At 58.1% G+C, this 25,806-nt stretch overlaps 1 protein-coding gene across 2 annotated transcripts; it reads right to left on the bottom strand.

Moving 5' to 3' along the window:
* Nucleotides 1–5,680: 5,680 nt before the first annotated feature.
* On the bottom strand, nucleotides 5,681–20,206 carry KCTD15 (potassium channel tetramerization domain containing 15). Of its 2 annotated transcripts, none has more exons than XM_044256279.1 (7): nucleotides 20,076–20,206; nucleotides 18,310–18,407; nucleotides 16,609–16,701; nucleotides 15,796–15,971; nucleotides 11,145–11,289; nucleotides 8,418–8,723; nucleotides 5,681–7,179 (listed from the first exon to the last, which is right to left on the bottom strand). In XM_044256279.1, exons 3-7 carry the CDS (start codon nucleotides 16,672–16,674, stop codon nucleotides 7,021–7,023), a joined length of 852 nt encoding a protein of 283 aa, XP_044112214.1. In that variant the 5' UTR covers nucleotides 16,675–16,701; nucleotides 18,310–18,407; nucleotides 20,076–20,206; the 3' UTR covers nucleotides 5,681–7,020. The 2 variants fall into 2 exon arrangements, with proteins under 2 accessions (XP_044112214.1, XP_044112215.1); XM_044256280.1 differs by lacking the exon at nucleotides 20,076–20,206 and adding an exon at nucleotides 18,732–18,750.
* Between the last annotated feature and the right edge of the window lie 5,600 nt (nucleotides 20,207–25,806).

Here is a 25,806-nt window from a genome sequence, read left to right as displayed (position 1 = left end):
GTTTACGGATTTGGTGAGTTTGCTGCGTGTGGCAAGGAGCGTGGTCTCCTGTAACCCCTCTTCTAGATCAGAGGTCCTACGAGTGTCTGGCAGACTGTAGACAATATGTATTTGTGAAAGGATAAATCTGTTTCATCAAATGATGTTCCATAAGGGACTTCATTGTTCCTCTGACACTGGGGTTTCTCTCCAATGCTCTCTTTTTTTTTTTTTTCTTTTACTATCGTAAACAAAATTTGAGAATCTTGGTGCATACAGGTTTTTTATTTTTTGTTTTGTTTTGTTTTGTTTCCCAAAATTGGTCTTCTACTTCTCCCAAACCAGAGCTCCAGTCGGCTGCAAGGCTGGTGCTCACACACAGACAAGATGTGCCGTGGACAGCCGCCTTCAGTGCAGGGTGGCTCAGCTCTCCCAGCAGCTGGACACCAACCCAGGCCAGTGAACCCACGATGTGGTCTGCCTGGCTGGGGCTGGAAGGTGGAGAAGGGAGAGGAGGCTGACTAGAAGCTGTGTCCCAAGGCATTTTGCTGAATTCCCTTCCTGGACTCCTCCACCAGGGCAAGGGACCCGGGGTAGGCCAAGGAAAGGGAGAACCAAAAGAGGGAGCGATGATACTGCAATGGTCTGAGCCAAGGAAGCCTCTCTCTGACGCAAGGGAAGTGTCAGAGGCCAGTTCAGCAGCTCCCCTTGGTGCCAGCCAGAGTGAGCACTTCCCGCCCACCCTACCTCCTGGCACACATCCAGGCTGCACCACCTAGGCAGGGAGGTAGGGGCTGCTCCAGCCTCTGGGGCAGTGAGAGAGAGACTCAGAACTCGGAGGGGGCAGGGACACAGGAAGCGAGAAAGCAAGCTCCTAATCTCTGCACAGCCACCCCACTTTCCAGGTGGCATCCATTGGCCTACCCCTGTGTGGCTTACAGCCCGTGGGCCTAGAGCAGGCAGGACCTGAGTCTGCAAGGGAGAGGGGAGGAGAGGGTTGTGAAGTGAAGCCAGCCAGAGAACAAAGAAGGCTTTGCTGCAGAGGGAGGCACCTTCAATGAAGGCCTCGGGGGCTTGGGGAAGTGACTCACTGGGCCCCGGGGCAAGGACCCACCCATGGGGTTTCAAGAGAGACAGAGAATGCAGGCCAGCTGCTGGGCACAGGCCCCATCGGGTGGGGAAGGGGTTGTCAGTCTCAGCCTGAGTTGGGTGGAGCCTCCCCTGGGGTCCACCCTCCCCTACCAGGGGGCAGGTGTGGGTCCTACCTGGGGGCCTTACGGGCAACGCTGTGCTCGCTGGCCTGCCAGACGGGGCTGCTGCTACCACTGCTGCTGCAGCTTCGGGAGGGGGGCTGCTGCAGGCATGGTCCCAGGTCTCCAACTCACGCTCCCATTGGCCCCCGCTCCTAGAGACCTAGGCTTCCCAACTTCAAGCAGAACCTGCCGAAGCAAGGCCATCAGTGCCCCCCAAAGGTGGCTACGTTGGCATCTGGCCCTGTCCCAAGACTCATGGACACCTGTGATGAGAACCTGGAGCGCCCCGGCTTCTCGGGCAGTTGCACAACCTCCCCCAATTATGCTCCGTTGACTGTGTGGCAACCGGGCGAGAATTCCAGGACCTTGTATATACTCGTACAAATCTGCCTTCCTGCTGTTTGGCTGCAGGGCGAGGCGTGTCTCCGTGGGCCCCGGGAAATGGGGGTGTGTTCGCGTCCAAGAGGGCGTGGCCCGCGTCCGGAGTGGGAGCAGCCGCCCCGCCCCGCCTTGTCGGGCGACTCCTCTCTCGAACCGCAGCTTCCGCGGGAGCCCTGGATCTGGTCCAGAACACAGAGGAGGAAGCTCTGGTGACATTGTAGACACAGGCTGCGAGCAGCAGGCTTGGCCCGGAGCGGGCTCGAGCAGTTGGCAGGTGGCGCACCTCCGGCTGTCCAGCCAGGGACACGGGGGACCTCTGTTCCCCGGGGGTGCGGTGGGGGGACGAGGAGCAGGGCGGCGTCCTCCCAGGCGCTTGGCTTGGGCTTCCCGGCCCCTCCCTGGCCCCGCCCCTGCCCTTTAAGACCGTCTGGGTCTGTGATGTCTGTGTGAGGAGGTCCTGGGAGTCAGGCCCCAAAATGACCCAGCTGTTATCGTCCCCGAGCCATGGCTCTGGGGCGAGGAAGAGCATTGTCCAGCGTGACCACCAGGCCCAGAGACGGCTGTCAGGACCGGCTGTTCCATGTAGTGGAAATAAAAGACAAAAATCCAAGTGCGGCTGACCTCCAGCCCTCTCTCCTTTGTGTTTTCTCTGGGAGTGTGCCTGCCTCTGTTTCTGGGTCTCTCATTAGAATTTCAGAGAAGGCTTGCTGGCCGCAGAGGGGCTGGCAAAGGAGTTGTTCGCTCTATGTGCAAATCAAGGAATTTGGGGGTCATCTGTGTTTGATGCCATGATAACCTGGAAAACTATAATATGGAAATTTCTCTTCCAGATAACCTCACGGAGCCTCAGGCAAACAATCCTTGTGGAAAAACAAATGTCCTCCCTCAGTCTCATGGGTTGTCTTGTCCCCAAGCACCCCTGGTGGCCGGCGCATGCTGGCCCTCCACCAATGGCGCCCCTCAGGCGACTGGGAGGGTAAGGATCTTTGCAGTTAACAGGGACCCTTTTGCTAGCTGATGTGCGAAGCCCCAGCAACCTCATCAGCCTACTCTTCAAGTTGAAGTTATGTGACCCTAAAGTAGCACAAATACTGTCCAAGACATCTTCCACTGTGGGTAGGACGGTCAGACTAGAAACACAGGTGGCCTCTGTCCCTTGTGAATAAACAGCTCCTGACAGGCAGCCACGCCTCCCTGCCCAACCCCAGCTGTGCTCCCCACTCTGCCTCAGCCATGAGGTTTGGGTAGTACTTGGGTTGTCTGGCTCTGGGGCTTGGGGGATGAGAGCTATCATTCAGTGTTCCCAGTACCGTCAGCGGGGGTGGGTGAGGGTGGGGTTGAAGAGGCTACCCAGGGGCTGGAGTCTCCCTTGCACTGACAGCTCTCCAGAAATGCCCTTGGACTTACAGGGCCTTGAGGGCAGGGACTGAAGCAGGGACTATGAGGTCCAGAGAGAGTCCCTTGTTAACCTTCCTTTTCTGACCAACCTCACTGGGGTTGGGTTTCCCTGGGATCATTTTACAACCTTGTGGGCGCCAGTCTTGCTCCTGACCCCTTGCTGCCACTAATACCTTTTTGTTTCTCTTGGTCCAGAAAGGCCTACGTCATGGGTCCCAGTCTCCAGGCAGGGCAGACCTTCTCTCCACATGGAGCTACCTCCTTTAGATGGGGATGGGTAAGCAATGAGGACATGGGTTCGCCATGTCCTCATCACATCTGAGCCAAGACCAGCATTATGTAGCTGTCTTGAGTTTGTGGCCCACCCGCCTTAAAGCCAGTGGAAGTGATGGCCATCATACTGTTGAAACATTAATTTCTATAACAGCCCACGTTGGCTAAGGTGTCAGGCTCGAGGCCAGCAGCTGCCCTGTCTGGCCAACATTTGTCCCTCTCACTGTCCAGCTTGCCCATTGGGTTGAAACACAGATCCTCTGGCTTCTCCCATTTTTGTATGTCCCCCCCCCCTTGTCACTTACTTAGGAGAAGCTCCAATTTTGTGTGTCTTAGTGTCCTCCAGGGTCACTTTGGCTATTTTCCTGTCTCTGGAGAGTCAAGAGGGAGGACAGGGCCCAGTGGACTGGGGCCATCCTAGTGGATAGTCCATCCTTCCAGCAAACACAGATCTGCCTCCTGAATGGAAAAAAGGGCAGTTCCCCAACCCTATGGTCATTAGGCTCTCCTGGACTCAGCCCAGTTAGTCTTCCTCTGGTCAGGGGCTCAATGGAGAGCCTGTCCCTCACTGCTCATATCTGTGCTTCTCTGCCCATTTCCCAAATGCACTGGTTTGGTACACACACACACACACACACAATCAAGATAGTGCAAAAGGGCCACTGCACCCTGAACACAGGGATCAGGGCTGGGGGGTTGGGGTCTGGGGAACTGCCCCTGTTCTCAGGACTACCAGCATGGTGCATGCTAGGTTGCGCGGGAGCTCCTCCGATCAGGTCTAGGATTTAGGACTTGGGCAGCTCAGAATCCGATTCACTGGCCAAGCCAAGTCCCAGGTGTGAGGAGCGGTGATTCCAGAATCATCTAGACCAGAGTACCTTCTTGTGGCTGCCTCCATGCATGGATTAGAAACAAAACACTAGAGCTGCGTGTGCGTAATTTATAAAATAGCCTTTATTTATTCTAAGGAACACAGTCAACTGGTAGCTTAAAAAAAAAAAAAACCACCAAAAAACCAAAAAACCTTTTTTCAAAGATGCTTAGTGTTGGAACCTGGCTTCGAGCCCCATGTGAGCAGGACTGGCAGAAGCCATGTACTGTGGCTTGTCCAGTTCTCCCCTGACCTGGGAGAGGTTGGGCAAGGTTGGCAGAGCTCCCTCTCCAGTTTTGCTTGTCATAAATAATCAGTTTTGAGGCTCATGAAGAACCAAAGAAACATTTATGCGGCTGGGATTCTTACGTGCAATGTAGTCATTCCAGAAGCAGAAAAACATGTTAAAGGAATCACTGATTTGGGCTGTTTCTGGGGCCTCTTTAAGAATTTGAGCATTACTGTGGGAGCATAGGGTATCTCTACAGACAGAGACATCTCCCAATTTACGTGAAATGGACTTCCTGATTTTTACTTAATTAGTAAAGACATAGGGGTGACCGTCAGTGAAGGTAATTAACACTTTCCTTTGTTGTTTTTCCAGCACAGTGGTCTATTCAAAAAGAGAGTTGGCTTGAAAATGTGGGGGAGTCTCCAGCCACCAGTAACCATCCTCAGTGTCCGGCCAGAAAAATCTAAAAACGCACGCAGCAGCACTGAGCTGTATTCACAAGACTTCCTTTCTAGTAAACGCAACACTTTCTCCTGCTCTCAGACGTGAGCCTCAGATGCCAAAATGCGGATGTGTGGATGGTAGACGCGTTGCTAAGCAGAAAAGGCCAGCAAGTCTGTCCGGCAAATGAGATCGTACAGTGTAGGGCATCTGCTTTGTGGCCTCCACTGGGATGAGGCTGTCCTGTGCTCCCATGTCCTGCGTCCCCTGCTCCTTCGGGCGGGGGGAAGCTGGTGCCCCTCACCAGGCATGTGGAAAGGGTCCTCGTGGGTTAAAGCATAAAGGCTTTGAGGAAAAACGCACAAAGACTCATTAAAACGGGAGGCCTACCCCTGGAAAGACGCATGCTGAGGCCTTGTTCCCGCCCCAGAGGCCTGCCGTTCTCATGCTGGGGGCTGTGAGGACCTCTGGGCCAGCCTGAGCCACGGATGACCACCTTCTACTGCTTTGCGGGGCGCTGAGGACGCCAACCTCAACGCAGAGCCAGGGAGGGAAAAATCTCAAACATTTAAGACTGGGTTCAAAAGCCCCCCGGACATTTTCTGTCTGCCTTGCCCCCCACCCCCCACCCCATCGCATCTGGTTCGGGGCTATGAATCAGAATTCTGAATCTGTGCTGCCCAGAGGGGACAGGCACAGCAGGAGGAAACACCCAATGCAATAAATAACGGTGGCTCAGGACCCTGCCCCTCCCCCCACCCAGCTAGGGCTGCACTGGAGTGGGGGGGGTCCACAGGTTCTTCCCGTTGGTGCGGGTGGGGGGGGGAGGAGACAACGCTTGAGTGTGAGTCATTCACTTTAGAGCATCATTTATGGCATGAACTGGGAACGTAATGTGTTTACACACACACACACAATTGTACATCGGCATCTTTACAATATTAAAGGAGTCATATACAAGTCTACAGGCATCGTACACGGCAGGAGGCCGGCTGGGGGCCCCTCCAAGACTTCCCCACCCGGGTGGAGCCAGCACATGGGGAAGGGGGACCAGGCTAGGGGATGGGGGGTATCCATCTTTGCACCCGTTGTCTGGGAGGGAGTGGGTCCGGGAGGACCCCTAAGGGCTGGTCCTTGTTGCAATCTGGAACCCAGAGCCCCAGGTATGCCTTGTGTCCCAGTCTCATTGGCAGGCTAGGGTAACAGCTTGCTTCCAATTCAGTGTGCATATTAGTGTGGGAAAATCGGAGCTGGGGACGGCTCTTCCTGAGCTGGGGACCCAGAGGATGCTGCTGACACACGGGCCCCTTCACCATGGGGCCCATTCCTGAGGTAAGGATGCGGTGTGGCCCTGTGGCTGGTCTGGGTGGAGAGAGACTTCTGCAGAAGCCCAGCTGGGAGGACAGACAGGACTAGAAGCCCTCGGGGCATTAGTAGGTCAGGTGACTCACCAAGTGTGGCCTGCACCCTGGGTGGCAGCAAAGGGGGAGGGTCTCAGATGGTTCTGGAGCCTTCCACCCCCTCCAACCCCCACCCAGCCCTCCTCCCAGCAGCCCTGCCCTCTGGAGACCCTGCCTCAGTTCCAAAGGCATTGCCGTTCCTGCGTCTGTCTGTGGAGCAGGGACCAGAAGTCTCCAAGTCCCGCTCCGCAGGCACCCGGGTCCCAGCACCCAGGAGCTCCTCTGCCGGGGATCCGGGGCGCTGCCCGTCCAGCTACGTGAGCACCAGATGAAGAAGCGTTGGTCCTTGTTGGCCTCTCTGGCTTGTGCAGTTAGTTCCTTCCATCTTAAATACTGTAGAAAAATAAGCCATCTGTGACGCAAGGAGACCCAAAGGAGTTGCCAAGCGTGGAGAAGGATGAGCGGCTCCTCTGGCGTGGGCCCGGACGCCTCTGCTGACCCCATCTCGGGGAAGGCCACAGGGGGCTGGGGAACCCGAGCACCCGGAGTACTGTTCCCACCGCAGCATCTCTGGGTCCCATCAACCGTCCTTCAGTGGGCGGGCCTCCGGCAGCCCACATTCTGTAGCCATGATATCTGGGGCTCCCCGGGCTGGTTCTGGACCCTCCAGCCCCGCCCTCAGTCTCATGGCCCACAGCTGAGCAAGCAGAGGAGGCGCTCCCCAGCATTGTTTCCAGGTCCCTGGGGGTGTCCCCAGGGCCAGACGGCCTCAGGCGGGCACAGAGGCAGGGCCTAGTCCAGGGGCTCCTGCTTTATCCGGACCGCGGTGGGGGTGGGCTGCGGCCGCCGCTCCTCCCGGCAGAGCACGTACTCGCTGAACTGGGAGGAGTCCACACCACCCCCGCAGGACGCAGCCACACTGAAACCCCTCTGGAACAGCCTCTCCAGCACCTGCCCGGGAAGAAAGAAGGGTCAGCAGGGCCCCGAGGCAAGAGAGCAGGCCTGGTGGGCATCAGCCAGGGCGAGCTAGCCCTCCTGTTGCCATCTCCGGTCGGAGACCACCCTGCTTCTAGAACCACTCGCTGAGCAACCACAGGAGGGACGGGAGCAGCCAGACCCAGGGTCCCCCTGTGTGACCAAACCTGGGAAAGTCTACCCCAACCTGCCCCTCTTAGGGGGTCCACAGCCTCCATCCGGAGGCAGAAAGAGACTTGGGGCTCTTCTCTCTTGTCCAGAACCTGACCCTCTCTCTATGGACATGTGGTTCCTCCCCCCCTCCCCCACCTCACTGAGGCCTGACTCAATAACAGAGACCCTGCCCCCGGCCTCTGGGCAGCCACCTGCTTCCCTGAGCTGAGTCCCAGATGGTTTGGGGCCTGAGGGCTCATCAGCTCAAGGGAACTCAGGGTGGAGAGGGGGAGGAGCACTCTTGGCGTCTGAGTCTCTATAGGCCTCCATGTCCACGTGGGTTTGTGCCTCTGTGAGGGGTGGGGGTTGGGGATGTCTTGTCACTGTGTCTGACACCTGTGTCCCACCAGTAGCAAGTTCTGACTGACAGCCTGTGGAATGTGTGCAGGCGAGGGGGGGGGGCAGACTTTCCCCCACCAGTGTCCACTCTGCCCTAAGCCTAAATTAGGAGCATGCTATTGGGTCTGTTAGAGCCGATGTGGAATAGGCCCCATCTATCTGGGGTTCCCCAAACCCAAGACCCATCTGAGGAAAGCCAGCTCTGCTGGCCTTCGGCTGGTTGTGGGGTGGGGGGCGGCTGTGGGTCAGCATTTCCAGGCCACTTCGCTCGGCCTCTGACCTGCCCCCCACCCATGGCCTGGGTTTAATTTGAATCGAAAGGCAGACTCTGGGTGTCAAATGAAGCACACTTTGTTGAAAATACTCTGGGCCATTTTTATAGAACATCCTTTTGGAAAAAAAAAAAAAAAAAGCCCAGATCAATTTTTTTAAGTCCATCCCCCAGGCGCCATCATTTAATTATGAGCGGGACATAAATTATGCATCGACACATTGTTGCCTTTTCTGTAAGATGGCACGGAGGGCTTCACCGTTTCAGGGATGGCGCCTCCCTCCACCTATCCCCGTCGTCCGCCTGCCAGAGGGCCAAGGGGGTGAAGGAGGGGTGAGGCGGGCGGAGCGGGCAGAGCGGGCAGAGCGGGCAGAGCGGGCGGAGCCCTCACCTGCACAGAGTTGAGCCGGCAGTAGCCGTTGAGCGGGAAGCGGATGACGTGCGTGGGGTCCTGGTTCCAGCCGGCGTTGACAGAGTTGCACATGACGTCCCCCGTCTCAGGGAAGACCTCCTCGATGAGGGCCTTCTCGCCGCTGAGCGCAATGCGCTCCCCCAAGTCCGGCGTGACCCGCACCACCAGGCAGTCACAGGCACGGCTGCGGCGCCGCTGCTCCTGCTCCTGCTGCCAGCGCTCCAGCTCCCGCACCATGGGCTGCAGCTGGTAATACCGGGCCTCCTCGTACAGCAGGCTGAAGTCCTGTGGGCGCAGGCAGGTCGGAGGGCAGCGGGTGGGAGCTGCTCTTTCGGGCTCCAGCCCCGCCCCCCCATGTGCCCTGCCCCATATGCACTTCTGTGGAGCTGCTACCCCTTGGCTCAGTGCGCACTGGGATGGTTGTGCCCATTGTATGGATGGGGAGAATGAGGCTCAGGTGAACACGGACAAGCCACAGGAGTCTAGCCTTAACCCAAAAGGCAGCAGCTGGTGTGGGCCTTTGCCGGGTAACACTCCTCCATCTGGCCTCAAGTCCCTGGGGCAGAGAGCCGCCTCTGCAAAGACCAGGGGGGCTGGACTAGTGGAGCCTGAGGCCGTGCCTATGCCTGGGGACCTGCTGCCTTAGAATCCCAGAGAGGAGAGGCTGGGCCTTGCTCAGCGCAGCAGCAGCAGCAGCCTCACCTGCTGGGGACCGGGAGCAGAGGAGAAAGAGGGCGTGGTCACAGCCCCCAGGGAGGCAAAGCAGAGCTGCCTAGGGCAGATTTCTGGCACACTATTTACCAGACCTGAGACCTCTGATCTCAGTTACTGACTTTCTCAGAGCCTCAGTTTCCCTGTCTATAAAGTGGACATAAACACCCAGCACAGAGAAGGAGGTGAAGTCTGAGGGAAGACGGAATCTGCCGAGCGCGGGGCCCATCCTGCCCTAACAGGCAGGCCGAGGAGGCGCCTGGGAGCAGGAAGGCCCCCTCCACGCAGCTCACTCCCAGGTTGGCAGGCTCACACCACCTGCCCCGCAAACACAGGCACGCCCATGTCTGCCCTGGCCCTGAGCAGCTTTAGGACCCAGGACTTGGGCCACTCACTGGGACTGAGCTCAAGGCTGGTGGATGAACCTAAGGACCCCTGGGGGAGAGGCAAGGAGGCCCAACCCCCAGAGCAGGGCCACCCCACAGGCCCTCAGTCCTTTCCCCCTGCTGGCCCCAGCCTCTGCAGCTACTTGGAGGGAAGGTCAAGTATTAGCCCCCGACCCAGGCCTGTCTTGTCTGCCAGAGACCCGTCCTTTCCCTCTGCTGGGGTTCCTCAAGGCTCCCTCCCTGTCGTCTGCTCTCATCCACTCCCGAAGTTTTTAAATGATACCTGCGCCCATTTTCCCTCACAGCCCAGAACCTCTCCGCCTGATGCCCTGCCAGCTTGTCCCACCCCGGGGCCTCCACGCATCCCCTCAGGACCCAAGCCAAAGGCCAGGAGGCAGCCTCAAGAGTCCCCTTACCCCCGACCGATCCACGCCACAGCCTTCTGTGGCCAATTCCCAAACAGAAATCTAATCTGCCGCTTTGTTCTATCTTCGTTGCCTCCCACCTGGACCAAGGCCTTCAGGAAACCTCCCTCGGCCTCCTGCTCCCATGCCTCGCCCTCACGGCATCCTTCCCCACACAGCAGCCAGGGCTGTCCTTCTCACTTGCAAACCTGATGGTCATTCCCTGCTCACAACCCTTCCATTGCATTCCGGGTAAAATGCCAAACGCCAGAGCTGGTCACCGAGGTCCTGTCTCAAAGGGCAGCCTCCTTTCCCTGCCCTGGTTCATACAGAGCCCCAGGCCGACCCCTTCTCTCTGGTTCTGGAAGGTACCAAGCTTCTTGCCACCCTGCCCCCTCATCAAGGCCCTCACACTTGTTTGGCCCCATCCCTCCTTCACTCAGAGAAGCATCCTTCCCTCCAAACCCCCTGGGGCCAGGTTCTCCATGGTTCTCCTTCACTACACTCTCTCCTTCTATGGAACATTTGCCCCCCAAGGGAATTCATGCATTTTTGTTGTTCAACACCTGTCTTCCCACTAGGTTGTAAGTGCTATGGGGACAGGACCCAGGTCTGCCCCTATTTCCCAGGATCTCTGGCCTGATTTTGGTGGTTGGCACCCAGTATCAGTTGGATGGAGAACAAAACAGCCCCAGGGCCACTGGGCCTCTGGGTGCAGGAAGGAAGGAAGGACATCTGCTGGCTCGAGCCGGCCTGAGCTCCCTTCCTCTGGGATCCCCGACACCGTGGAGCGGCCCAGTGCGGAGTCAGGCCTCTCGGAACCAGGTCCGCTGCCCTAGACAGGCTCGCCCCGGGATCTGGGGGTAACCTGTTGTTTAAGAGGTCTTTGGTTTGGAGCAGGGTTTCCCCTGCTCGCTGCCAACAAGGAACAGTTGTGGGAAGCTCCAACTTGGGCCCACGACCGTCCTTCAAGGCGACAAACAAAACGGGGTAAGTGCTGCTACTTAATCATTGTTACACCCTGATAAATAAGCTAAAAATGTGAGAAAACAAAATTAGTTTAGAAAAACTGATGTAGCCCTCGGCTTCATTGGTTAACTTTTTATTGTTGCCATGACGACCACGGGCCCATTCATGAAGTCCCAGCGTCCCCTGTGTAATGGCCCCATAGAGGCGGTGCCAGGAGCAGGCAGCTGCAGACTCACCTTGAAGTCATCCGGGAGCAGCAGTTTGGACGTCCGCAGGAAGCTCAGGACGTAGCGGAAAATCTCCCCATCCCTGTCGATGAAATAGTGTTGCTTCAGACTGTCCAGGACGATGGGCTCAGTGCCATTGAAGAGGCGGCTTATTCTAGGAGAGAGGGAGAGTGGGGCGTCTGAGGCCGGGGTCAGGTTACCGGGCCAGGCCACCTGCAGGGGTGAGGGGGTCACCATGTGGAACTCTGGGGCCATGCCAGGCACAACAGATGTCCACTGGGGCCACAGATGGACAGGACCCCAGCACATATTCCGTACCCGGCCCACCCCTACAAGCCCCAGCCAGAGACAGACACACCTGGCCACTCGCACCTGCCCACCAACACGTTCCAGGCCTGGGAAACTAGTGTGAGACCCAGACACAGCAGCCTCCTTGCCCCCCCCACACAGACCCTTGCCAGGCAGACCCACCCAGAAAACTCGTACTGGCCATCAGACACCCCGGCCCACGGCCCCACGCCCAGTGAGCACACGTAGGGTGGGCAAGGCGGTCCTGGGTCCCGCATACCCACTGCACCTGGCTCACGTGAATGAGCCTCAGATGGAACACACTTGGGCACCGGGCCTGGGATCACATGGTCCCCTCCCTTGCAACACACGAGTCCCAGGCAGCCCCAGACACACCCAGGCAGAGGCCACACCAGCCCAACACCCACCACCCTGAGACACCGGTCTGTATGCTTGGCGGACTCACAGACAAACCATGCACACACACTCACTCAGGGGGCCCCTAGGGGAGGAAAAGAAACAAGCGTGGATGGGGGGGACAGCATGCGTGCCACAGCACACGCTCACCAGAATGCCTGCCCACAAGATGCAGTGTAAACATGTACACACACACCACGATCTATACGCACACAGGCGCTCAGTGTGTACCCATACACCGGTGTGCGCAGGTGCGGAAACAGGCACGAACCCTGGCAGAAGAGACATGTCCCATGCCAGCAGCCTGTCCTCTGGAGGGCAGGGGTTCTGATGGAAACCCAGGACCTGTGGGAAGCTCAAGGGAGACCCTGCTGGCCCCTGTCTGCTCCACAGAAGAGGGCTGGGGCCTCTCTAATGCCCAGGGCAGCCGGGCCCATCTGACCCAGGCCTGGCTGTGGACAGTTAGGAGCCCCTCCTTGGGGGGTGGGTTGGCAGGGTCCCCTCTGGGGCAGGCCCTCCAAACACCCTTCAACAGGTATGGCCACCCACTGGCAAAACCCTGCTGCAGCGAAAGTATGGCATGCACAGCCCGGGAGCATAGCGGCCCAGGATGCACAGCCAGTGCCAGAGCCTCCTGACTCATGGCCTACCCTGGCAAGGACCCTCCGGGGAGGCCCGCCTCTCTACCAATAGCCTGGTCCTCTGTGCGCTCCAAGCTCCAAGGGCTCCTAAGGCTCTACCCTGCCCTATTGTGCACCAGGGCATATGGGCTGGGCAGAAGCTGAGGTGTGAGAATTCCCAAAGCCAGGCTGTCCCAAAGCCTGTCCACATTTGAGGGCTGGCCCCCGTGTACAGTGGCCACGCACTCACCTAGTCTCCCTCTGGGAACATGGCTGAGCCCCAGTCCCAGTGGGGGGCGTGTAGAGGGCAAGGCTGCCTCACGGATAGACGTGAGCAGCTCAGAGCCTAGGATGAGGTATAGAGAAGCCCGGGCCTGTGCAACCAGAGCTGCGGTCACCCAGACCCTGCTGGTAAGTGTCGTGGGCTCCAAGGCCTGTTCCAGCTGCCAAAGCCCCCAGGACCTGGCCTCAGCAGAGCATGGGCACGGAGATGTCAGAATGGGGACCATCCAGTGCCCCAATCCCATGGGCAGTCATTGCCAGACAGGAGAGGACCCACATGTGGCACTATCAGGAAGAAGCACGAACCACAGCCATAAGCAAGTCAGCTAGTCCAAAGCCTCAGCCTTCCTGTGGAACCTTCGCCACTTTTCTTCGCTGAGTTTGAACCCTCTGTGCGGCAAGCGCTGTTCTAGGCCTACCTAAGCTGCAGATCTCTTGGGAGACCCTGGCCACCCCACATTCCAGGTCTGGCTGGGTTCTAGATTAACTTATTGGTCCAAGACTAGAAGGTTCTCAGTCTGCCTCACTTTAAGACTGGTTCTAGATCTTACTGTCAGCGTCTCTTCGAAGAACAAAGGCCTTTCAGGCCCTCGGGGTCTGAGGCTACCAAGGATGTGAGTAGGTTGATGGCAGGTTAGGACAACTGCCACAAAAGAAGCCCCCTTCTCCAGCCCCACCCCACCCCCAAACCACTGTCAGGGTCTTAAGAACCAGCTCCTTCTCTGGGTCTCTCTGTGAGGAGGCTGCAGGGTTTGGGGCTGCCAACATCAGAGGTCTTTCATGGAATAATCTGGCCAGTTCTGACCCCACCTGACAGAAGTCTTTTTTTTTTTTTAAAGGTTTGGCTCCAATTCCCTGCATGTTTCAGTGGAAGGTTTTAAGTGGAAGTTCTGGAGCTCCTGGCTTAATTGGCTGCTTCCCAGAGCCAGCATGGACCCAGCTTGGGACTGTGAAGGTAGCAGCCCTGGGCAGCAGTGCTTTGCTTTTTCTGGCTGCAGGATAATGGCAACGCCTGGGCCGGCCAGTGGCCGCGCCTGATCCCTGCTCAGGGAGCCCCCCTGAGAAGCCCAGGCATCGTCCTGTGGGCTCAGGGACCCACGGCTGTGGGGCACCAGGCCCCCAGTCTCACGGCACCGCATGAGTGGGACTTGCCTGACATCCAGAAGCTCCCTGGGGTGACCTTAGCTCTCTCACTGCTCCCTCTCTTGCTGACTCACACATCAGTGCCACTGGGTGAGGGGCTGATCTTGGTTTCCAGATTGGGTGAAAAAACCTTTTTTAATTTTAATGATTGACTTAAAGAAGGACAAGGGGTTCTTGCCAGCACAGCTGTCCAACCCGCTTCCCAGGCCTGGCCCGACCCGCGGTGGCCTGACCCACTGTCCCCTGACTGTCCTACGGGTCACGCTACTCCTTGGCCTCTAGGCCAAAGTTTCAGGCCCAGGGAGCAGCTCTTCCCTGAGCCAGAAGCCATCCAGGCAAGAATGAAAGATTCATCTCTGAGCCCCAGCCCCGGGGAAAGAATGCAGATCCCCACCCCCTCTGGGCACATCCTGCAGGCTGAGGGTCCCACACGCCAGATCACGGGATCACAGGGGGCCTCAGCCCCCCCTCAGTGAGAGGGCCTGCCCCCTCTGCAGAGCAGGATGCTGGGCGAGGAGGAGCTCCGCTGTGGGTATGGGTATGGGGAGGGCTGCCCCCTACCCCCGCTGATCCCAGGCAGCAGCCTGAAGACAAGAACGAGGCAGCCCTTCCCCGAAGGCCTGAGCTGTGATTACTCTAGAAAGGCAAGTGCCTGATTTCAAGAAACACTCTTCAGAGAGGTTGTGGGCAAGGGTTTTATGAATTTCACTCACAAACGTCGTCAACCGATTAAGGGATGATCTATCTCGAACAACTCCGGAATGCCGCAGAAGGCAAAATTGAAATTAAATAAGCAGAATCCATCTCCCATCCTAGACAGAGCTCCGCAAGAGAGCGCGCCGGCCAGCACTGCCAGTGTGGCCTCGTGGCCGCTGCCCCTGCCAGGCCCCAAGTTCACAGGCGCCCCAGGCCTGGCCGCCGTTGGGCCGAGGGAATGAACCCAACCGCCACCTGTACCCTGGACTCCCCAGATTCCCAACTGGACGCTATCTCCACCTCCAGCTCAGGCCCCTCGAGGGAACCTTCCTGCCCCCATGGAGAGTTCCAGCCCTGCCTGCTCCAGAGGCCAGGTGTCCAGGTCTCTGCGCTGAGCCACAGCACTAGCGACAAGGCAGACCGACGAGAATCCTTCCCTGAAATGATCCCTCGGTGTCTGGGGGATTAATTAACTCCTCTTTTTTTTTTTTAAATGTATAAAACAAGGGCGATACCCTACAGCCTCAGCCCTCCTGCTGCTCTGCCCTCCATAGCGGCGGCCTCCCTATGCCAGGAGCAAGCCGGCGTGGGCTCTGTGAACAGCACACTGCATCACCCCCAAGAGATGCACGGAGACCCATCCCAGCCCCAGTCAGCCCTGCTGCCATGCCGACAGGAAACCAGGGCTGCCCCTGGGAGGGTCATGCCCCAGCGGCAGGAGCTGGGGAGCCTGCAGCGCCTAGCGCCTCCCACCAGCGGGCCCAGGAGCCAGGAGCTCCAGGGAGCTGGGCCGAGCGCACAAGGGGCCCTGTTGGGAGGCTCCAGGTCAGAGATACTTGGTGTGCTGATGGGGGTATGAGGCTCCTGCTGGCCCACAGCCCTGGAGGTGCCTGAACATCCTGGAGCTCCTAGCTGCTCCCCACCCCTCTGCCTGGCCCAAGGGAGCCAGCTGGTACCTCTCAGGGTCTCACAGGAGCTTCTGCTGGTGGGTCAGGAGCTCTACCTGGCACTTTTGATGCCACACACACAGGGTCCCAAGTCCCTGTTATAAAGCATCTTTCGAGAGGCAGCCTAGGCCTCCCAAACGCTAGCACCCTGGGTCTGGGAGAGCAGGTGGGTCCTGGGGAGCCCACCTGTTGGCCGGTGGAGGGGACGGACTCCACTGGCAGCAGGCGGCCGATACTGCCAGGAGCCACGGCGCGCTTGGAGCTTACCTGGAATCGGGGTACTTGGTGAGCGTGGCCAGGCTGCTGGTGTACATGTGGCCGCCCACGTCGATGTGCACAGGCGCGTTGGACTTGGTGAGCTGGGCGGGCAGTGGGATGCCCTGGGCGGCCAGGGGAGACACGGGCGACCGGGTAAGAGATAACCGGGACATGCTTCCTCCCTCCTGGAGATGGGGACAAGGCGAGAACAAGAGTGTCTCCACCACAGAGCCGTGCACTCCCTTTTCTGCCAATGTGATCACAGATCTAATCAGATCACTTCTGCCTGTGCCTGATCACATATTCAGCTGACAAATTATGGCCACCACTGTAATTAAGTGTATTTGCATCATTTTCTTCAAAGTACCAGAGGGAAAAAAGGAAAGATGCTTATTAGCAATAAGAAATCAAGAAAAAAAATTTTTCAAGGTGTCAGCCTCCAGGGGCATAAAACAAACTGCAAAATTCTAATTAAAGGTCGCGGGCTTATGTGTTAGATGTGAAATATCCCCTGACAAACGAATCACCAATTTGTGAATTGGGATTCAGGGGTTTTTGCAAGTTTGTCTCAGTAACGAGACACCTCTAAATTAGTGACTTCCTCAGCACCTAAGGCGTTGGGTTTTTATACATGTAGTAAATTTCACATCAAATTAAGAGCATTTTGGCTTCAAAAAATACATAATCGTACAGCCAGTCAACAGCCATCTCTGGAAGGTGGCGGCCGAGTGGACGGGTGGCCGGTGAGCAGGCAGACGCTGGGGAAAACTGGTAGGGAGGGGGCCACCGGCCGCTGCCCCAGCCCACCCTGCTGGCTCTCACCGCAGTGCCGGCGCTGCCGTGGGCGTGAAGCGAGGACCCGCTCGGCCGCTCCTTGCGGTGAGGCATCTAGGCTTCCATCGCTGCCCAGAGTATCTGTGGGGAGCACCGACAAAACCACAGGGCTTTTACTCCTCAGTAGTCGTGGCTGCCCGGGTTCCCAGAGTTAGAGATGCTCCAACTCATCCTTTCTGCCTGTGCTCCCGGGGAGCCCCGAACCACACAGCCCTCTCCAGATTCCACCCGCCACAACCCTGTCCCCACGCTCCAAAGCCAGAGCAGCTTACACACACACACACACACACACATGCACATGTGCACACACACATACACACACTCACACACGTGTTTTCTGGGCAGCTCCACGTCTGCTAATTCAGTTAATGACAGCGCTGAAGCATATGCTCACCATTATTGCCCCACAATGTCTCAGAACAAATCTGATTTTCCTGGTATTTTGGTTCAGAGCCACGTTACCAAGCGTGTCTCCTCTTGCATCAGCAGAGAGCCCCGTGGACCACAGCTCAGGGAGGATCCCCCACCCTCCAGGAGCTGGGGAGCCTGGGACCTCTTTGAACACAGTCTCCACCGTGGTTAAGATGCAGTTTGTGAATGGCCGGACCCAGGGCAGCCTCCCTTGGCAGAAGCCAGGGGGAGAGCGAAAGTCATGGAGGAAGCCACCTCTTCCCTAGGGCGCCTCAGAGAGGAAACTTGCCTTTGTTTGCCTAGCCCGAACCTCTGCCGTTGCTCCCCAGACCCACAGAACAGTCTTGTCTGTGCCTAATGTATTCCAGACCCCCTCGGGATCACACACCACCCCCCCAAGGCATTAGAGAGCTGGCCAGAAGGAAACAGACAGCGGCTCAGCAAATGGACCCTGTCTCCTGCTCCTCCCCAGTCACTTAGCGATCTTCCTCTGCGCTACGACCACCTGAAATAAAACTGTCCCTCGGTCGCTGGAAGCCACTCTCGGAAACTATAGGAGGGGAACGGATCTACGCAGTCCTTTGCGTGGACTTGAGGCTGTCTCCTGGTGGGGGGGGCAGTGAACACCCACACCCACCCATTGACCTCTCACACGCTGGTGCCCCCACAAGCCTAACCTGGACTTATCTGTCTTGAAATCCTAACCTTGACTTATGTCTTGAAATCCAACTTCCAATTTTAAAACCTGGTCCAAGGTCCAATGAGCATCATCAATCCTGTCAATTTAAGTAAGGTTCCTCTCCCAGAATTTGTTCTGCCCTCAGTGTTCTGGCAGGTTCCCTGACACGAAACTGGGGTGGGGGTGGGGGTTGGTAATAGACAGCGAGGTCTAATTTAGACTCTCACTGGGGGCTACTCAGGGTCTGCTGTTGTGGCATTCCTGACTTCTGGCCAGCTCGGAAAAGAAAAGCAGGTCCCTTATCTCAAGGAAGTTCTGAGAGACCAAAACAGACCTCAGGATGGGTTATCCTGCCCTGGGAGGCTCTGCCGGGGGAGGAGTCAGAAGGAAAGCCACACTGGGGATAAACTGCTGGAAGGAATTCCGATGGAAATTCTATCAAAGCAGACTGCGCAATGTTTTCCCAACTACCAGGAACACGACTCAAAGTGACATTTAACACCAACTACCCCTTACAAAAGCTCTTCAGTCCTGTTCTCACCCAAGCCTCTTCTCCATCACAAGCACAACCTGATGTTCACGGCAAACCAGAAACTCACCATTGGAAGCCCCAGGCTTTACGCCTCGACCAGAACCTCTCGTGCTGCCTCGGGCAAACGCATCTGTGCTGGACAACGACCTTTCCCCGATACCACTGCTGCAGTCAGAAGCACAAAAGTGGGTGCAGTAAGAGACACAAGTTCAGTCCCTCAACACCACCAGCTAACCCACGACCCCACGACCCAGCCCCAGCGCGCCGGGGGCCCTCCAGAGGCTCGCCCAGACCGCCTGTTGCAGGGGCCTCCGCGGTGTGGTGCGTGCTCCGGGGCCTGCGGGATGCCAAACTGGCTAGGTATTGACCCGCTTCTCGGAGCTGCGGTGGGAGCCCCGGGTCCCGCGCCCGCCCGCCGCCGCCGCCGCCGCCGAGCCCCGCCCGCCCGAGCAGAGGGAAGCGAGCAGAATGCCACGCTCATTTACACACAAAATGATTTTGTGTCCCATTGTGCTCGCAGTTGTTCTGCTCTCTGGGGGTGATTAAACTGGCTGAGCTGCGGCAGCTTGAGACGATTTCACTAAATCGCTTCTTCGTGAAGTCGCTTCTTTGCTAAGCTGTTATTTTAACCATAAAAGGTAAACAGAAGGCGCCTCGCGAGCTCCCTTCAGCTCTGAGCCCTGGGCGCCAGCCGCGGGCAAGAGTGCCAGGGGCCTGCAGAATTGTCGGGGGTGGGGGTGGGGGTGTCCGGAGGGGGGCGGGCGTGCCACCTGGTGCGCGCTAGCCCAGCCGCAGAGCCCGCCGGCCGGAGTTAACTTCGGGGCGTCCAGAGCCGGCTGGGCCAAGGCCGCCGGCGCCGCGGGGCGGGGGTGGCCTTGGAACCCGAAGTGCCCGGCAGGGCGGGGAGGGGCTGTGCGGCGGGGGCGGGGCGGAGGACAAAGTTAAATCAAGAGGCAGACACTTAGAGACCACAGATGGGAAGCTCGCCTAATTAAGGACGTAAAAGCGCTTTTGTTCTCAAAGTTTATTGTTGCCGGGATTTAAAAAAAATTAATTGAAACTAATGCTGTTATTCACTCGTGCAGTTAAATTCCTTCATGCACATTTGAGACACGGAGTGAAAACTTGAAGCTTATCTTTCTGCACTCGAGGTGGGGGGCGCGGGAGGACGGGAAGGCGTTTCGGCTACGGGAGAGGGGCGTTTGCGAGTGTGTGCCCCGTGCGCGCGTCCAGGTCAGGGAGTACCCGCGGGCAGCCAGAGCCGAAGGCGGCCACCGCGTCTCCGTGCGGCCCGCTTCGGCCTCCGACCCCCGCGCACCTGGGACCACCACAGCTCGCCTGCCCCTCCCGCCCCGTCTCGCACTCGCGGGGTGGGTGTTAGAGGACGCACATCTGTCCCGTTAGAGACTTTTTCTGATTTGGGCGCCAAGCCGGGCCCTGTGCGCCCCGAAGCCCCAGCTGCATGAGCTCGTTTCTGACCCCGGAAACTCGCTGGCCCCGGAGGGCGCTCGGCCCTGCACTGAGGCCCGAGGGCCAGGACCTGCAACATCCACCCCCCCACCTCCCGCCCCGCGCGGCCGGAAGCTCGGCGCCCGCCCGCGTGGGGAGGGTCCACCCGGGGCCAGGGCCAGCCCACGTGGGCAATCCCCCCCTCCCGCGCCAGGCCTTTGTGCTGGGTGCCCCCGCGCCGCCAGCCCCCGCCGCCCGGCACCGGGACAAAGCAGCCGCCCCCACCCAGGTCCGACCCCCAGGCAAGCGACTTTCTCCGTATCGCCGCCACTTTGGGGACAGGGGTGCGCGGCGCCGAGCGGCGGCCGCCCGCGCGGGGCTTACCTCGGAGCCGGAGCGGCGGATCCGGCTCGGGCGCAGCCCCCGCCCCCCGCAGCCGCCGGTCTCGGGCGCCGGGCACAGCCTCGCCGCCTATGCTCGCTGCGCGGGTCGCTCCGGTCTCGTCCTGGAGTTACTTTCTCTCTCGCCCCCAACCCTCCCCCCACCCACCCCTCCCGCCCCGGCCCCCGCTTCGCGCGGCCCCTCGCGGCGCGGCGCGCCGGGGCCTCCCCTCCCCGCCCTCCCCTCGCCTCCTCCCCTCCTCGCGGCCGCCGCCGCCGCCACCTCCTCTTCGTGCCGCTCTCCCGCTGCCCTCCCGCCGCTCCCACCTCCTCTCCTCCCTCCTCTCTCTCCAGCGGCCTTCCCTGACTGCTGGCGAGAAAATCAGCCCCCCACCCCAGTCTGTAGCCCGCGCCCCGTCGCGGCCGAGCCCGGACGCAAAGGGCAGCGATCCGGCTCCAAATTACCCAGCGCGGCGAGCGCGAGCGGGAGCGCGCGGCGACTCCTGGCTCGGGGCTCGGCTGCGCCGCGGGGCAGAGGATTAGAGTCGCAATTAGCTCCGCGCGCCCGCGCCTGCCGCGCTCGGCGACAAAAATGCGCTGTTTCCCCTCCTTTCGCCGGGCGATCCCCACCCGCCTCTCCCGGAGCCCGCGCCTTCCCGCCGGGGCCTCCGCCAGGACCCTCCCGGGAGCGGTGCGCCCGGGCCCCCGCGCCCTCCGCCGCCCAGCCCCCCGCCCCCCGCCGGCCGGCCACGCGGCGCCCGGGCCTCCTCCGGGCTCGGGAGGGGGCGGGGGAGAAGCTGATTTTAATCATTGTCATTTCATCTGATGTAATATTTCCCCAGGCGCTTTCAGCTGGGCATAAATTTTCGGCTCCCAAATAAGTAACACAGGGCACGTTTCTCACATTTCTTGACTCTTCGGTTACAAAGAGGAGAGCAGCCGCCGCCGCGGCGCCCGGGGGTAGGGGCGGGACTTGGGAAGAAACTGGGCTGCGAGTCGGCCGGGGCTGGAGCGGAGCCGGGGGCCAGGGCGCCCCTCCCCCTCCACGGCCTCCCTCCCCGGGTCTCTGCCCCGACTGCCCCTCTGCCGGGGAGCAGCGCCGTCCGTGACGTCTGCGGACACGCGGTCGGCCACCGCGGGGGAGGGGCGCGCGGGGGGCACCCGGCCGGCACCCGCCCGCGGCCAGACGCGCCATTTCCTTTCCGCGCGCGGCGCGGTAGAGACGTCTGCGGCTCAGACTCCCCCGGGCGCGCCGAGACCAGGGCCCCGGGCATCCCTTCCAGGTCCGGGGGTCGGCTGGCCCTTCCTCCTCCTCTCCTACTCCCCCCCACCCCCGCCCCGCTTCTTCTTTCTCCTCTTTCCCTTGCGCCCCGCCCGCTCCACCCCCTCCCCAACTCCATTTCCCGACTCCTAGGAAACGGAGCGCGGAGTCTCCAGTGCGCCTCGCCGGCACTGCGCCCCCATCCGGCTCCGAGGACGCCCGGGCCAGAGGCCGACCCGGGCTGGAGGGCGGGTGCGCTCCCGCCCGGAGTGGCGCGGGAGCCCCCACCCCGAGCTCCAGCCGGACCTAGACGCCCTCTAGCGGCTTCGATCACGCGGGGTTGGGGGCGCTCCGGGCAGGCCGGGGGCTGGGCGGGGGTGGGGGGGTGGAGGATTTGGTGGTGAGGGGCGCTGGTGGCAGAAGGACCAAGTCAGGGCCTGCTTGCCTTCGTTAGGGCACCTCGCACGTGGAAAGAGCGACTGGACAGCGCTTCTGTAACTTCTCCACGCGGGAATTAGCAGAAACTTTCCTCCTAAGGGAAGGCTTTATTTATTTATTTATTTTAGAGCTCGAACTACAGGAGAAGGGGGAAATTTTCTCATTAAAGTTACATCCCTGCAGTTAGTTCAATTACTTGATATATGCAGAAGATGTTGTAAATTTATAGATTTAAATAGCTTACAAAGATGCCGCAGGCCCCATCAGTTAATTTCCTTAATTTATGGATTTTTAGCTGCTCCTAGAACAGAAAGGGGGCCTGGAAGTAGGTCAGGGATCTGTGCAGCAGCTCCAGCGCGGCCCACAGGCTGCCCACTCGGCTCCCCAACGCCCTGGCGCCTCCGGGCTTCTGGCTCCGAGCTCTGACTTGACAGCACCGCTCTCCGCTCTCTACACAGTGGCCTACACTGTGGTCTGCTCTGCTAGGTGACCGACTGCCCCAGTCACTCCGGGCTCTGTGAGGGGCTAGGAAAAAGCAAAGCCCCCATCCACACTCACCCCAGGTAGCACAGAAGGAATGCACCCAATTTAGAAGAAGGGAAGCAAGTTTCCAAATACTTTGACCTCCTGAGTCCTCCCTTAAATTCAGGGCTGGGACTCCAAATGGAGCAGGGTGTGGATACCGACCCCAAAGTTCTTTGTGGACCGAGCCTACCCCATTTCCAGGCCTTTGAGTGCTTGAGGGAAAGGGGAGCAGGAGGAAAAATGCATCAGGCTCCTGTCTGAGGAGCAGACCCACTGGAAACCTACTTGTCATGGCCCCTGGGGCCCCTAGCATCCCTCACTCCACCCCCACCCTCCCCTAGGTGCCAGCGAGGATGGCTTTGTTTTGTGTTCAACATGGATGAATATATACATATAAAATCATACTTAAAAGATTGGTATAAACCAAACTGTTTTAGGAAGCCACATGGTGATGTGATTAGTATTGGTATTCATGATTTAACATTTCTTTTCCCACTAGATGAAGTTTCTAAGATTTGCAAGGTACATGTCAAGGACGGGTGTATAAATGGATTTTTATTTATTCACAACTCCAAGACTAATTGCTTCTCTTTGCCTCAAGGCCATGAGATTGGTTTTAATATGACACTTCAAAAGTATTCATGGAACTACAGAGATACTAAGTGTCATTGTTTAAGAGACAAAATCTCACTGTGGTGCTGGTGACCCTGAAAATAGGATGTTCCACTTTATTTTAAATTCCTACGTGTTTTTTTAAGGGTTTCACTTTATACCAACTATATTAAAAAGGCACAACTTAATCGAAACGAGAACTGACCATTTTGCAGGACCTTTATTTCCTTAATATTGCTGGGAACTTTGTTTTCGTATTCCTGAATCCTTTTATGAAAGAACTGAACTTTATACGTGTCATTAAGAAGAGTAAGTTTGGGTCATAATTTATTCTCAAGTGTTTTAAAAGTTCTTGGTTAAATGTCAACCATCTTTTGCATTGAAAGACTTGGGCATGGCTGTGATAGGCATTTAATGATCTGTGCTATAACGTAAAATGGTGAGGCTTTTTTTTTTAATTGAAGATGTGTAATTAGGACTGAAAACATATTGAAACATCTTGTGAAACACATCTTGTTTTGTTGCTTTGGTCCGAGGAACAAAACTGGTTGTGAGTCTAACCAGAAATGTAACTGGCTTTATCAGTAGATTGGACTAAAGCTTAAGCTATTACGGTTCATATCTTAAAAAACAGGCGCGAACCTGTGTTTTCTCTGGGGCCCCTCTGCAGGTGCTCATGGTGTGGGCGCCAGGCCCTGCATCCAGGTGCTACAGACAAGACCTCAGTCTCCAGTTGTTCCTGTCGCTGCCGTTTGCCGACAATGGTTAGCAATGAGGACCTCAGTAAGGAAAGCAAAATGAGCTCAAAATGAGATCCCAGAGTTGGCTAGACTATCTCAGCCTGCTCAGGAAAGCTGTGATCTGACAGACAGCAAATGAAAAGGCTGAGATATAGCAGCTGCCCACTACCCCCCCCCCACCCGGGGAGGAGGATGACAGAGCTGTCACCTCCCACAGCCCCTGGCCCCCTAGGTTGAAAGCCAGGCCCTCCTAGGTCTGTGCCCACGTGGAGGCTCAGAGATGGCCGGCCCCTGACCAGGATAGGATGGAGCCCGCCTGGCTCACAGATCAGTCTCACATCCACGTGGCCTCCACCCCAGAAATCCCTACAGGTTAGGACCTCAGAGACCCTGGACAGATGAAATGTATGACTGTCATCTGGGGACCCACTCGCTGGAGAGCAGTGGTCCAAACCTGTCCTAGGGTGGTGGTTGAGGGGGTGTGTGTGGCAGGGTGGGATGGGGATTGTCCCCCTGCCTGTCCTTGAAGTGAATAAAATGGGACCACCCAGCTCTCAGGGAACTCTGGCTAGTCCCCAGCACTATGGTCAGGGGCACTTACAGTTTTGGTGGGACAGAGAGCAGGGATCGCCTCCGGGTGCTACAGACCACCTCATCCTTCCTGCTTCCTGCAGTAGTCCTAGTGGTCTGCTCACCTCGGAACCAGCCTGCTTTCCCTCAGAGCTAGCATGGGTGCAGGGGCAGCGGGGAGGTGGGGGAAGGTCGGGAATGGGGACAGTAACCAGGCAAGACTGAGATCTCCTGACTAGGCATTCTTGGGGGACCAGGAGACCCTCCCTCCCCCCCCCAAGTTGCTCAACACTCTGAGCCTTTTTTCCAAGGGGAGTTTCCGTGTTTTTACCAGATTTGTCGAGGTGAACATGAGTGCAAATAACCGAACCTTCGAGCCGGGGAAAACAGGTTCTTTCACATAATGGCAACTGGACTCTGAGTGGCTTAGCAGTGAATTTAAGGACCCAGGCTCCCTCCACTCTCCTCTGTGGTCCTCCACACTGTCTGCACACCCGTTCCTCTCTGGTCTCAAGGTCCCTGTAGCTCCAGGCTTTGCACTTGCTTGGGCACGCATGGAGAGCAGGGAAATGATTCCATTGGCTGACTTACAAGCCAGTCCCTGGGAAGGGGATTAGCTTGGACCAATCAGGTCTAGCCCTTGTCCGGTGGGGCCAGCGATGCTGCCCCGAGTCCTGGAGAGGAGGGTGGACCCTGGGCACAGTCCAGGGGGAAGGGGGAGAGAATGGACTTGGTTCTGGGGGCTGATGCCCACCGAACACTGAGCTGGAAGGAAGGTAGAAGCTGAAGAGTGAAGAGAGGCCCCAAACACCGATTGCACTTTCAGGGAATCTGTAAACAGCCATGCCACTCCGGTTCTCCTTGGGTTCCAGGAGACACCAGGCCCAAACAGGGAGGTGGCCTGGCAGAGCAGGTGGCCTGAGGCCAGCTTCATTAGTAAAGTCCCTACTCCCAGTAGGCCATTAGGACATAGGGGTGAGGCTGTCCCCACTCCCTGAGCTGCACCGGCGGCTCAGTAGGGCAATGGATCTCTACACAGGCCCGGCACCAATGTTGGGAAGAAGCACAAAAGCAGCTCCACCTGCGCCACAGAGGGAAAAGGTTTCTAGAAAGCTGCTACCATCCTGGGGGCCAGCGAGACCTTCTCCAGGCTTTTTCAGGTCTCTCAATCCATATAAGTGTAGTCTGTAACCCTGAGAGAACAGCCTTAAATGCCAAGTGTTGCCCCTGAATGACTTTGTGTGGCTCCCAGTCTGGCTCCAAGGGGCCACTGGAGTGGCCTTGGGCTCACAACACAAAGGGCCTTACAGCAGCACTTGCACAGGTCCAAGGGTAAAACGGAGCTGAGACAGTGAGGAGAGCAGAGACCCTGCCCTGGGGCCCCTCCCTCCAGCCAAAGCTCGGTACACCCACCCTCTTCCTTGTCACAGTTGGTTCCTTCTCCTCGGGCCTGTCCTCTAGGGAGACAGACTGTGTACCGCATGAACTTGAAAGTCTGAGTCCAACTGAGTGACCTTGGGCTTAATCTCTCTGAGTCTCAGTATCCTCAAGAGAGCAAGAACTTGGCCCAGCCCATTGTCAGTGCTCTT

Source organism: Neovison vison, chromosome 7 (assembly GCF_020171115.1).
Source record: "Neovison vison isolate M4711 chromosome 7, ASM_NN_V1, whole genome shotgun sequence".
Classification (NCBI taxonomy): domain Eukaryota; kingdom Metazoa; phylum Chordata; class Mammalia; order Carnivora; family Mustelidae; genus Neogale; species Neogale vison.
The sequence above is the reverse complement of the archived record's forward strand: the minus strand, read 5'-3'. Positions and strand labels throughout refer to the sequence as shown.

Bases quoted from the DNA above. Each gene is read 5' to 3' on its own strand.
- KCTD15 (XM_044256279.1), bottom strand. From the start codon at position 16,674: ATGCCTCACCGCAAGGAGCGGCCGAGCGGGTCCTCGCTTCACGCCCAC. The intron at 11,290-15,795 runs GTAAGCTCCAAG...CCTCTCTCCTAG, and splicing joins ACCAAGTACCCCGATTCCAG to AATAAGCCGCCTCTTCAATG. The intron at 8,724-11,144 runs GTGAGTCTGCAG...CTGCGCCCACAG, and splicing joins TGCTCCCGGATGACTTCAAG to GACTTCAGCCTGCTGTACGA.